The sequence below is a fragment of the Lepus europaeus genome, chromosome 3 (genome assembly GCF_033115175.1).
Source record: "Lepus europaeus isolate LE1 chromosome 3, mLepTim1.pri, whole genome shotgun sequence".
Lineage (NCBI taxonomy): Eukaryota > Metazoa > Chordata > Mammalia > Lagomorpha > Leporidae > Lepus > Lepus europaeus.
The window spans coordinates 15,164,425-15,177,608 of NC_084829.1; the positions used below are offsets into that span (position 1 = coordinate 15,164,425).

Sequence of the window (13,184 nt, forward strand, 5' to 3'; positions counted from 1 at the left end):
CTCCTGTCCATTGAGACATAGGGAGTGGCTTTGTTAAAAACCACCTTTATCTAAGCCCTTTGCCTAAGAGTGGGCTACAGTGTCTCCAAGGCATTATGTAGAATCTTGATTTTAAGGTGGTGCTTAACAAATAAATGTTGGGGAAGGCTGTCACCCAGCTCCTGGTATTCTTTATTTTTGTTCTAAAACAATCCAGCAGGAGTTGGTTGTAGTGCAAAGAGTGTATACTTGCTGACCAGTGGTGGGTCACTGTTGTCAGAGGGATTTCTCTTCTGAACGAGGTGGTCACCTGCCTTGTGGGCTTTTGTGAAATATAGAAAAGTTACGATGTGTGAAGTATGAGAATCCAGAAGGGGCTGATTAGATGGGTCAGCAAATAGGAAACAACCAACCAAACATAGGAGTGATCTGTATTCCCAGATCCTGGCTGATTTGGACAGGAAACCTGTCAGTGCCATGTATGCTCTTACAGCATTGCGTGCATGCCTCACATGCAGGCCCCCCAGCCCCCTCATGTCAAGAAGTGTGTGGGTAGGGGTAAGAGCATGTGTTTTGGACAGAATCATTGCCAGCTGAAGTTTAAAAGCTTCCAAAGAATTGACTTTAAAACTAAAAAATACTCTGTATGCTGAAATGAAAGGACATGGGAACTGCAATTCCCAGATGCCAGCGAGCCAGCCGGCCCTTGTTGGACTCCTGCCTTTACCCCTTCGAAGCAGCTGCCAGGCCACAGAGCCTGTTTTGTGAAAGAACCTCAAGAAACAATGAGGGAGAAGAGCTTCTGTTTGATTAGATTAGATCAATTTATGTGCTTTGTGGAGGGGCCTGTGTTGGGCTGGGGGAGGATTGTCCCTGCCTGGCCAGGCAGCTTTGGCCCAGGTGGCCTATGTGGTCACTTCATAAGTAATGAAACCGTCTAGCTGGGACTGGAGGGAGAGGAGGGAGGCTGGAGGAGGAGCCATGTGCAGAGAGGTTTCTGCAGTCTGTCTGGAGAGCTGCCTAGGTTTTCCAGCCAAAAAAATAAATACAAATAAATAAAAGGCAAGTGCTGAATGACAATTTATGATATTAAAAAGGGATGACATTGCGACTGTGCCCTGGAGCCCACTGTCGTGGGGGGTGGGGCATGAGGCAGAGGGAGTGTGCCTGACTAGGGCCAGGGACACATAAATGTGTGCTTGTCCCCTCCAAGAAGTTCCCCCAACCCTGTCGGTTACAGATTCTGGGATTTGGATTTTTCTGCATTGCAGGTTAGGTGTGGAAAATGACAGGATGAAAGCCAGTCGCCCTTTTCCTTTTTTTCTCATTTTAATTTACCCGGAGAGAGAGGGAAAAAAAGCCATCCATAGACCCCTCCTCTTTGGTGTTCGATTCCCTCCCAGGCACATAAATAACCTCCTCTCTGGCTGTCTCCCCTCCCCCTCGGCCCCATTGCCGGTCGGCTGTCCTATTGCTGCGCGGAATCTGCACTGCCGCTTGCTTATTACGTACAGGGGAGGATTGTTGACAAGTGCTCCAGCCTGCTCACTGCGCTCGCCCTCCCTCCCTCTGTCCTTCTTCCTCTCTGTCTCTCTGCAATGCTCCGGCTCTGAGGATGGCTGCTCCACGGGTCTGTCAGGTGCAGTTTTTGGTGGCTTATCTTGAGGAACCTGGAATAGAAGGTCTGTTCCTTATCAGTAAAATTAAAACCAAATAGCTCTAGTTTTATTTCAGGCTGGTATGGCTTTTGTTGGAGAAATAGGCCTTTGTGGGTTTCCCTGTTGGGGTCCTGATTCAATCCATTATGGATGGCAAGGTGCTCTCTTTTCTCTGTCTATATATGAGTATGTAAAAAAGTGTTGTGATTTGCTTGATATTAATATTCTTTTAGCTTTGATATCCTCTCCAGGGGCAGTGGTGGTTCTTGCAAAGGCACTGTGGAAATTTACAAGAGAGAATTAATGTCGCTCTTAAAGCTTTAAGCTCCTTTGACCATTTTGGCCAGATCTTCAGTTTTAACCAGGCTCATATGACTCGAGCTGTTTCTCTGGGGACTGAACTGCCATTCAGGGATAGCCGATCCCTTCATTTTATTACCAGTGTTATTTGCTCACTTCCAGCATTTAAAAATAGATGTTTGATTAAAGTTAATTAGCTCATCCTTTTCCTAGCTCTGGCTTCCTTTATAAACAGCATGTTTGGTTTCATTTCCCGTGATCTTTTATTTACCTCTCCTGTTCTTCCCTTGAAACTAAGAAGGAAACTGAGGCATTTAAATAGATCCTGGTCCCTCAAGTGATTCTGAGTTAGACCTGAAAGCTTTAAACTTGAAATGTTCTTGATTCCTCCAGTATTTCCTACGTTAACTGGTGTTTGCATTGCTGTATGTAAACAAGGGTGAATTTTAGGGGCCATCAGTTGCAGGTGCTTCTCCTTGGCCGATGCTGTGGCCCATTCCCTGAGTCCTTCACTGCCTCCATTATGTATCAGAGGCTGTTTCTGTAGGCGCTGTGGGCCTTTCAGAACTTGTTTGCTATCAGCAGTGTTGTGTGGTTATGTGTGTGTGTGCTTGTCACCCCCCTTCCACCCCCTGCAGTTAGACTATGAATAGATTTCTTAATCCTGTCTTAATATATTCGTCTGAAAAGTGGGTGGGCAGCTAATTTGTGTGTATGTGAATGAGTTAATAAGGAAACTGGGGAGTGTCCCTCCCAGTCATGCTACAAACAAAACAACTTGAAACTTCCAAGTGATGAATTTTTATTGTCTCAGGAATAAAGACAGCCAGAGCAGGTAAAGGTAAAGGTATGGCTGTTTGCTTGTCCATAGATCAAGTGGGCACAAAGTAAGTGAAGATTTGTCTGTATTTCATCACAGGTTTGTACACAAAATGCAAACTTTTGGAGCTTGCTTTTGATTGGAGTTGAAGTCAGCTTTGCCTACTGGAGAAGTGGTTTGTTAATATGTCTTAAGTTGATGGGGTAAATGTGATGATGATACAAGGTTGAAACACCTAAACACCCACTCACATGTTGTCATTACTTCAAGGCAGAACATGTGATGTGTATGGAAATCTCCAAGGGATGCAAATTCTGTGATTTGTAAAATTAAATTTTGGCATGTCAATTTGTCCTATTGCAGGGCTTTGAACATGTGGGTCTCATTTGTCCGTGTAAGCGACTTCTCAGAAATGCCCTTGTTTTTACCTCTACTTCCTCTGGTTGAACTCCCTGGCTCTGTGTCGATGCCATTGTTATGCAGCCTGTTTTCCATAGCAGGCGAAGCCCAGAATTGCCTTTGATCACTGTTCTTCTCAATGTGGAAGGCAGCTTTGACCTTAGAGGTGATCAGTTCTGGCTGACTCTACTGTGGGACCCTTCTACTTAGCTCATAGAAGCTGGAGTTCTATTTAGTGGGAGATCACAAGGATTCGTGGTTTTGGTGGTCATTTCTAGTTAGGCAATTTGTTTGGTTTGTCAGTGAGAAATTAAAAAGGTTTTAAGATGGCAGATGGACCTAGAAAAGTTACAGGCTTGAATAGAAGAGTAGAACTTTTCATTGTCATTGTCTGCAATTCATTTTTCTTCCTCCTTCAAGGTACTGTGTTCCAGTGGTTATGACAGTCATGTTAAAGATGATGAATGAGTGAAAGCGCAAGAGTTTAGGGAGAGTCAGCCCTTGCCCTTACAGAATCCAGGATATCTTGTTAGAATGCTCATGGTTCTGATCCTGTGAGCCCAGTGCTTTTAGTATGATCCTGTAATCTGTCCTTAGGGTGCGGCTCCATCCTCCAGAGATTTCTGTATTGAGCAAGTTTGGCAATCAGTTGTTATCTATTGTGTGTTATTTATTTTTTGTTGGAGTCTCTCAGTAGGGAATGTTTCACCTCCTCATGTTCACTCTGTGGGAAGGGGAGGGCTTGTGTCTTAGCGCGGCCGGAATTGGGCCCATTTTGGTAGCCACAGGGTCCAAGTAAGACATACGTGCCAGCTTGCTTCTTGGTAGCTCAAGGTGCACAATGCATTGTGGGCTTAAGGGTTATTCCATCCACCTCCAGTTTAGTCACATCCTCCTTTCTGAAGTGGGGGAAAATGATAGGGTCTGACATTATCTTCCCTACCTCAAGACCCAGGTTTTCCATGTTTATGAAAGTTGCAATGTCGAATTTTTATCTAACACATTTCCTGAAAAAATCGAGGAGGGAGAGGTGGTGTAAATTTCCAAAGAATGTTTTGTGGAAAATGAGACTGGTGATTAAAGGACTCTAGGGAGATTGTTGCTATATAAATCAATCTTTGTGTGCATATTTTGGATCGGGTATGAAATGAATAAAAACGTGTGTTGCCCTTTGTAGTCTGTGGCTGTTTTGTCTGCAGTGGGGCATCTACATAGCTGATTGAGAGTAGACAAAGGGAGCCCTAGTCATTTCAGGGGTGTTCTTGAGAGGAAAGGTTAATTGGTTTCCGTAAGCCAAGGTTTGACACAGTTTCCATGTGTGTTGACTGTAAGTGTGTCACTAACATCTGCCCTGTGTCGGTCATTTCTTCTCAGCCACATCAGCATGTGGATCCCATGAGCTCGTCAGTAGGCAAGCCTCGGCTGGGCCTGCTGCCCACAGCCAGCTGGCCCGGTGTCCCTGCTGACCTGCCTGCATACAGTTGGGGTGAAACTCCTTGCTCAGGCTGACCTTGGGAAAGCTGGCCCAAGCCAGATCTTTACTGACTGAGAATGCATACCCTTTTTGAAAAGCATCCATGTGCCTTTAAAAATCTGAACAAACGTAGTCTTGATTTTTTTTTTCCCCACTAGTAATGGCCGCATACCATGCTTTCTGATTACCTCAGAGAGGGTCCTTCTACAGCTGAGGGGTCTGCTTTTATAATTTTTCTCTCAACTCAAGAGTGCTGCAAGCACGCACACACGCGTGCGCACACATGCACACTGAGAGATTGCTACCGAAAATGAAAGCTCTCTTTGGCTGCTTGACTGTTTAATATGTAATGTGATACCTTGTCTCACAGTGACAGGGTGACAGACGGCATTGGCTCTATAGTACAGAATTACCTTTTGTGAGCCTATTCTACAACAAAGCTAAACATGTTGCCTCTCCCTAATATGCTAATAAGTTTGGTGCACTCCAGATGTTTTAGGGGCACTGAAACAGCTTCAAAGCCCTCCTTGTTTCTCCTGTCCTTTTAACCCTTCTTTCGATATCGCTTTTGTGGACTAGAGGCATTGAATTTTGGTTTCGTGTTCTGTCATGTATGCATAGCTAATGGAAAAAGACTGGTGATGTTTCTTTGTCTGTGAAGCGTCTTAAAATTATAAAGACTGCACCCCTTATGCTTTATTTTTCAGATGTTAGAAAAGAGTTATCTTCTATCTCTCCGTGTGTGTGTATGTGTGCGCGCGCACACGCTGAAATTGGTGGTATTGCTCAGAAATTCCTTCATTTCTAAGGAGAATATGGCCTAATTTCTGTTCATGTATCCACCTTGATTTTAAGGAAGAGAGAGACGATCCGGTGCATGATATCTCCGTCTGGAACAGGAATTGCTGTTCCCTTTCTGTTCCAGAGTCAGAAAGACGCTAGTTTTATTGTCATTAGAAGCCTTTTCATTTCTTGCTAATCTGGGAGCTGGGATGAATGGCTTCTGCGTTTGCGGAACCATTCATGACAGTGTTCTGGTGTGTCTGATTTCTGTGGGGTTCTCAGCCTGGGAGGTTGCCACTGCGTTGTGGCTAGGTAGTCATGAGCCTGTGACACACTGCTGTTGTCAGCTGACAGTAACCAGCCAAGGTTGCAGGCACAGTAGTGATTTGGAATTTTCATCGCATACGTATTGCTTTTGTGAGAGACAATAGATGTGTTTAAGTTCAACCTACTGCATATTAATAAAGGAGAATAAATGCTAATGTGAGGAGCCTGTATCTTTGGACCATTTAATTTCCTCTGTGTAACCTCTCTCCAACAAAGGTTTGTGTTGATTGGGGGAGGGGTTTGGAAACAAAATCCTTTCAGTGGAAAAGATGCCATTTTGTTAATTCCCATGACTTAATATTTTTTTAAAACTGTCGACAGGGTTTTGTTAGGGAAAGAAAAGGCAGCACACATTGGCCTGTCCATGTTAGGACAGTGATTTAGAACAGTGGTCCTTCTGCGCCGAGGCATCGTGCTCATCTGCTGACTTGGCTCCCCTTTATTGGGCAGGCTGTATGATTTTGTTGAGAGCCTTTGAGAAGAAATGGCTAACCAGTACAGTGGAGATGTGTGAAAAGGGAATGGGTCTGAAGAAAAGAATAGGTTCAGGTTGATCCAATCCTGCAAACTTTGGCTACAAGGAAGTGTACATTTGCTTCAGCTTATGTGTCCAAATGGAAGAACAAAGATTGAATAAGTTCATCATGTACAAAGAGGCAATCCTGACCGTTTATAAAAGCTGCAAAAAAAAAAAAAACAAAAACAAAAACAAAAACAAAAACCTGTGGTTCTTTAATTTGCAGAGCAGGTCATTGATTCCCTATGGATGGACCTTGTTTTCTGAATCCTGAATGTGAGAGTCTGGAACCATCCATGTGACTTAATCCTCGAAGTACGGGAATGTGTTTGATGAGGGCATGGGGACAGTGGTGTCACTGGTTTAGTTCCTTTAATGTAGCTCAACCATGCCTTAGGATCAAAGCAGCACACAAAGTCAGTTAACTCCCAACTATGTCTCATATGAATCTCTTTATGCGGTTTCTCTGAATTTGTACCTTCAGATAGATATTGGATTTGGGGGAAGAGGGTACTATTCTAAGTCATTTTCTATTTATACTTCTTAGACATACTTTTTTTTTTTTCAATTGGAGTCTGTATTTGACTAGCAGATTCTTGTAACTTTGTGTCATTTATAAGCATGCATAGAATCATTAATAAAAAAATAGAACAATGAGCATGGATACCTCACTGTGAGCCGTGTTGTGACAGATTCTGCAGTCATTTTCAGTTATCTGTGATAACATGCTCACACAGTTTTATAGTGGCTTTGGACAGCTAGGTTTTCTCTTACTGACATGGACTTTATATTTCTTTACTGTAGTGGTTTTCCAGATATGGTCCAGAGACCACTCAAAGTAGGAACTTCCCCAGAGAATGTGTCAGATGGAGGTTTGGGTTTGAGGACTAGTTATCTGGGCCCTCCAAGTAATTGTGGAGTTGTGTGTCTATTGGAGAACCACTGTTCTTGAAAATTTACTGAGATGAATCATACCATAAGAAAAAGCCATTGAATATCTGACTACAAGCTTCCTACTCCTCAGGCAAATCATCAGCTTCTATCACATACTAAGTGTAGAACTTCACCCAGCCATCACATAGCAGCACAGTCCTTTCTTAGTTCCTCTGTGATCCAAATATGGCTTCAAGTTCTTCTCTTTTTATTCCTCCTCCACCAGCGCTACGTGTGTGTGTGTGTGTGTGTGTTTTAAGGGAATCTTGCAAATCTGAACTTTTCCAGGTTTGGAATTGCTGACTGGCTGCCATGTTTCTTGTTATCCAGTACTCCCCTATTAATTTTTCCTTACCCAACATGTGCAGCATATCTTCTTTGCACACACTACAAATCTCTTCTCAGTAGAATTTAGATTTTCTTTGGTTGTACCTGCATCCGCAGAGTCCTGTTAGATTGTAAGTAAATGTTTGATAGAATTCACAGTCTTCCCTGCTTTTCTTTGCTGTTCCTGTATTATTGTTGAAAAATTAAACTCACCAAGAGGGGCCAGCATTGTGACATAGTAGGTTAAGACTCTGTCTGTGACGCCAGCTTCCCCTATGGAGGCAGGTTCAAAACCCGGCTGTTCCACTTCTGGTCCAGGTACCTGCTAATGTGCTGAGAAGACAATGAAAGATGTCCCAAGGACTTGGGCCCTTGCACCCATGTGAGAGACCCGGAAGAAGCTCTAGGCTCTTGGCCATTGTGACCATTTGGGGAGTGAACCAGCATCTCTTTCTCTCCTCTCACTCTCTGTAACTCTGCCTTTCAAATAAATAGAAAAATGGAACAAAAACTCACCAAGTATACACTTAAACTTAAGGTATACATCTCATATTTTGTTATATATTATAATCCTGGCAATGTCTCCTTTTCTCCCGCCCCTGTGTAGTGACATTACTAACGTTCTCTGATGTAGACATATTGTTTTAACAACCTGTACATTTGCTTATCTAGAGCCACACTAAAAAAAAAATTCAGTTCGAATGTATTTGAATTAACCAGTACATCTAAAATATTTCCACAGTTAGCCAAAATACAATTAATTATTAGCTGTACAATTAACTAAAGTTGAAATAATGTTTCAAGTACTCAGAAGTTATGTCTGACTGCTAACTACTCTAATGGATAGCTTAATTCTTACTTGTCTGAAATATGGGATATGCATTTTTTATTTAAAAAAATTTTTTTTGACAGGCAGAGTTATTGAGAGAGAGAGACAGACAGAGAGTTATAGACAGTGAGAGATAGAAAGGTCTTCCTTCTGTTGGTTCACTCCCCCAATGGCCACCACGGCCGGCGCTGTGCTGATCTGAAGCCAGAAGCTGGGCACCTTCCCCTGGTTTCCCACATGGGTGCAGGGACCTAAGCACCTGGGCCATCCTCTGTTGCCCTCCGGGGCCACAGTAGAGAGCTGGATTGGAAGAGGAGCACCCGGTGCCCCAACCAGGACTAGAACCCAGGGTGCCTGCGCTGCAGGCGGAAGATTAGCCAAATGAGCCACGGCGCCATTTTTTTTAACTTATTTATTTATTTGAAAGCCAGAGTTATAGAGAGGGAGACAGAGAGAAAGATTTTCATCTGCTGGTTCAAACCCCAAATGGCTGCAATAGCTGTCACTGGGCATGCCCAAAGCCAGGAACTTGATCTGGTCTCTCACGTGGGTGGCAGGGGCCTGAGGATCCATCTGCTGCTGCCTTTCCCAGGCATGGAGCAGCTGGGACTCAAATCAGTGCCCATATGGTATGCCAGCATCTCAGGTGGTAGATTTATCTGCAATGCCACAACTCTAGCCCCATGAAATATACTTTATCTTTGTATTAAATTTCCATACAGTTGCGTCTCCTTTTTGCATTACAGTGAAAAATCACTGCATTTCCTTTTTCTTTGGAAAGTTGTGTGCCTTTGTTTTCATGTTGTAGTCATAAGTCTTTTTTTCTTTTTTTAAGATTTACTGATTATTTGAAAGGTAGAGTTCCAGACAGGCAGAGCCGGGGCTGGGTGGAGGTGGGGGAGGACATCTTCCTTCCGCTGGTTGACTTTCTAATTCGCTGAAATGGCCAGAGCTGAGCCGATTCTAAGCCAGGAGCCAGGATCCTCATCCAGGTCTCCAGTGCAGGTGTAGGGGCCCAAGGACCCTGGGCTATCTTTTGCTGCTTTCCAAGGCCATAGCAGGAAACTGGATTGGAAGTGGAGCAGCCGGGACCCACACCAGTGCCCATATCTCATGTGGGCACTGCAGGCGGCGACTTTACCCACTATGCCAAATCACTGGCACCATGTAGTCATAAGTGTTAAAACCACATTGGTTTACATGAATAGCTATCAGGTTTTATTTACCACATTAGATTTCCAACCTTATGTTATTACTCTCTGAAATGATGTATAGCTCAATACCTGAAGAAATGGATGCATAATAGTACAGGCCCCAGGAATTAAATAAAGTTACCCAACAGTGGGCTGGACTGGAAGAGGAGCAGCTGGGGCTCCATCCAGGGCCCATATGGGGTGCTGATGCTACGGCCAGAAATTCAACCTACCACACCACAGCACTGTTCCCCTGTATAGTTTTTCGTTTGTTTCGTGTGTGCATTGTTGTTGTTGTTGTTGTTGTTGTTGTTGTTTTTTTGACAGGCAGAGTGGACACTGCGAGAGAGACAGAGAGAAAGGTCTTCCTTTGCCATTGGTTTACCCTCCAATGGCCACCACGGCCGGTGCGCTACGGCTGGCACACTGCGCTAATCTGAAGCCAGGAGCCAGGTGCTTCTCCTGGTCTCCCATGTGGGTGCAGGGCCCAAGGACTTGGGCCATCCTCCACTGCACTCCCAGGCCATAGCAGAGAGCTGGCCTGGAAGAGGGGCAACCAGGACAGAATCTGGCACCCTGACCAGGACTAGAACCCGGTGTGCCGGTGCCGCAGGCAGAGGATTAGCCTATTGAGCCGCGGCGCCAGCCTCGTGTATGTGTTTTAAGATTTATCCACATATTTGAAAAGTATGGTGTCAGGGAGAAGGTAGAGAGAGATTTTTCCATCCACTGGTTAATTACCCAAATGGTTGTAACAGCCAGATCTGTTCCAGGCTGAAGCCAAAAGGTATGAACTCCGTCTGGGTCTCCCACATGGGTAGCAGGTCCCCGTACATTTGGGCCTTCATCTGCTACTTTTCCAGAACCATTAGTAGGAAGTGTCACAGCTGAGATTTGACCTGGCACTCCAATATTGAATTCTAGCTTTGAGCAGTAAATTAATGCACTGCACCCCAATGCCAACCCCTTCTGTGTAGTTTTCAGTGCAATAGTAACACTGGTAAGTGTTTTAAGACAGAGAATTATTTGTTTACAGTTAGTGGGACGCCGAAGACCATGAATGAAGGGGCCATCTTGTTGTTTTGACTTCAAGTTTAAATACTGTGGTACTGCAAAAAGTGTTCTGACATTGCTGGTACAAGGCCATCTCCAGATGGCTATGAAACCGACAACTTAACAGTTGCTGTGGACACTTGTGTCAGTGGACAGATACTTCCTGTTCTTCAGAACCTGCATCCCTTTATTTTATTCATCCTTGCAAAGGAATTTGGTTGCTGGAAAATGATGCTTTTATTCAGCTGTTACCTCCTAGTGTAGCCTTAGTGCTTATTAAAATACTTCCTGTAGTACTTAGTACATGGTTGTATCTAGAGCCCTTCTGAGGGCTGACAGCTGTTTCCCCAGTCCCTTTCTCCATTTTGGTTATGAAAAAACACATCCATTGGAGCCAAGAGTCTCCCGTAAATGTGCGGTTCCGTAACTGCATCCTCTGAGAATGATCAGAAACAGCCTAGCTACGACCTAAGTTAATGGCTGGCTATAAGAAGCTCTTGGAGGATTTCTAGTTAGTTGGTATGCTGCAGCTAAAAAGTCAAAATGCTGTGTCTTGTGTGGAAGGTACTGGTTCCTGAGGGCAATTTAAGTGCCTCTAGAGTAAATATGTAGCACTTCAGGAATAACAAATTAGATTTGGTTTTGATAATCCTTTCTTCCTTCCTACCCCACCCTTGAGCCACAAAAGATGCAGATGTATTTTAAACAGGATCCCTACAACCTGTAAATATTACTATGATTTCTAATTTTTGCTTGAATTTCCTACTGTTGAAATTGTTTACTTGTCTGGCATTGCATTTTCTTAAAATATTTTTTACTTTTTATCTATTTGAAAGGCAGAATTTAGAGAGGTAGAGACACACACACAGAGAGGTCTTACATCCACTGGTTCACTTCCCAAAATACTGCAGCAGCAGGAGCTGGGCCTATCAGAAGCCCAGAACCAGGAGCCTCTTCTGGGTCTCCCATATGGGTGCAGGGGCCCAAGCACGTGGGCCATCCTCTGGTTTCCCAGGCCACAGCAGAGAGCTGAATCAGAAGTGGAGCATCCAGGACTCAAATCAGTGCCATGTGGGATGCTGGCACTGCAGGCGGCAGCTTTACCCGCCATACCACAGCACCAGCCCCGTTTCTTTTCTTTTTTTTTTTTTTAAGGCTTAAATTGAGGTTTTATTTTCCTCTGTCCCTTGAAGAGGGATAAGTAACTTTAGCTTCTTGTCAGTCCTCATTCTTGTCTGTTTTCATCCACATGTGATAACATGCCGCTTCCCAATGTGATGTGTCTCAAGTGTTTGTCACCTTCTCTCACCCGTAGGGCTCCTTGGTACTGACCAGTCTAAGGGATTTGGACCAGCGTCAGAACAGTCAGAGAATGAGAAGGATGATGCATCCCAAGTGTCCTCTACTAGCAACGATGTTAGTTCTTCAGATTTTGAAGAAGGGCCGTCGAGGAAAAGGTTAGTACCCAAGGCTGAAAATATTCATAGCCATACCATAGTTTATGCCTCCTGGGGACAGATGTGGGCCCATTCTCAAAGTCTCCATTGAGGTTTCTATGGAATTACAAGTTTTTTGTATTACGTGTCCTGGTTCCTATGTTTTGTCCAGTAATCAAAATAAACATGAATAAATAAAAAGTTATAGTGGGTTAAACAAAACATGTTCCATAATGATTGGCCAAAGAGTTGCCAGCTTCTAATATGTATTCTTTTTTAATTTGATTCTCTTCAGTAGTAATCTCAAGGATATGTCAGCTAGTGTTTGCCACTTCTAAAGACAGATGTTTTTCAACATTTTAAGAATTAAATATTCTGGTTCTGAATTTTTTTTCTTTTTTCTTTTTCCTTGTCAGGAAACCAGGAATTATACTGTTACACTTTGGCATTTTTTAAAACCATGGTGTTCACCCAAGTTAGTAGCTATACAACTGGTTCTTTTTGTTAAGACGTTATTATAATTTATTTGAAAGGCAATGAGAGAGGGGGAGAGAGAGAGAGAGAGAGAGAGAGAGAGAGAGATCGATCTTCGATGTGGTGATTCACTCCCCAAATGGTTGCTGTGGTCAGCAGTGGGTGAGCCTGAGGCTTCATCAGGTCTCCCATATGGGTCACAGGGGCACAACACTTGGACTATCTTGGCTGCTTTTTCAGGTGTCTTAGCAGGGAGCTGGACTGGAAGCAGGGCAGCTGGGACTTGAACTAGCACTCAGATATGGAATGGTGATATCACAGGCAGTAGCTTAACCTGTTTCACCACAACAGTTGCTACAGAACTGGTTCTTACAACTCAACTCATGATTACTTTTTTATGACTTGTGAATTTTTATGACTTGTGAATTGTAACTAAAATAGACTTGTGATGGTTTATATGGAAGTTGAGTTTGGCAGTGCGATAAGAGTTTGTGGTTTCATTGTTAGTGATGTTAAAATAATACTTTTGTCCTCTTTAATATTTATATTTCATTTCATTCTACTTCTGTTCTATGGTCATATTTCTAAATGAATAGCTTCATAACATTCTTTACTGAATGTGCTAGAGAGGTTGATGAAAAGAGAAAAAGATGCTTTTGGGCTTGTCTTCTTTATTTGCTCA

The 13,184-nt window shown here is 43.5% G+C and overlaps 1 protein-coding gene across 3 annotated transcripts in view; it reads left to right on the forward strand.

Annotated features, from left to right (window-relative positions):
* The window catches only part of JARID2 (jumonji and AT-rich interaction domain containing 2), a 254,562-nt gene that overhangs the window by 137,190 nt on the left and 104,188 nt on the right, over positions 1-13,184 (forward strand). For 2 of the 3 annotated variants that reach the window (XM_062184688.1, XM_062184691.1), the window contains one exon: positions 11,908-12,049. The exons of the other annotated variant lie outside the window; for it this stretch is intronic. In XM_062184688.1, the coding sequence (XP_062040672.1) occupies positions 11,908-12,049 (142 nt within the window). The remainder of the gene's footprint in view (positions 1-11,907; positions 12,050-13,184) is intronic. 3 annotated transcript variants of the gene reach the window in all.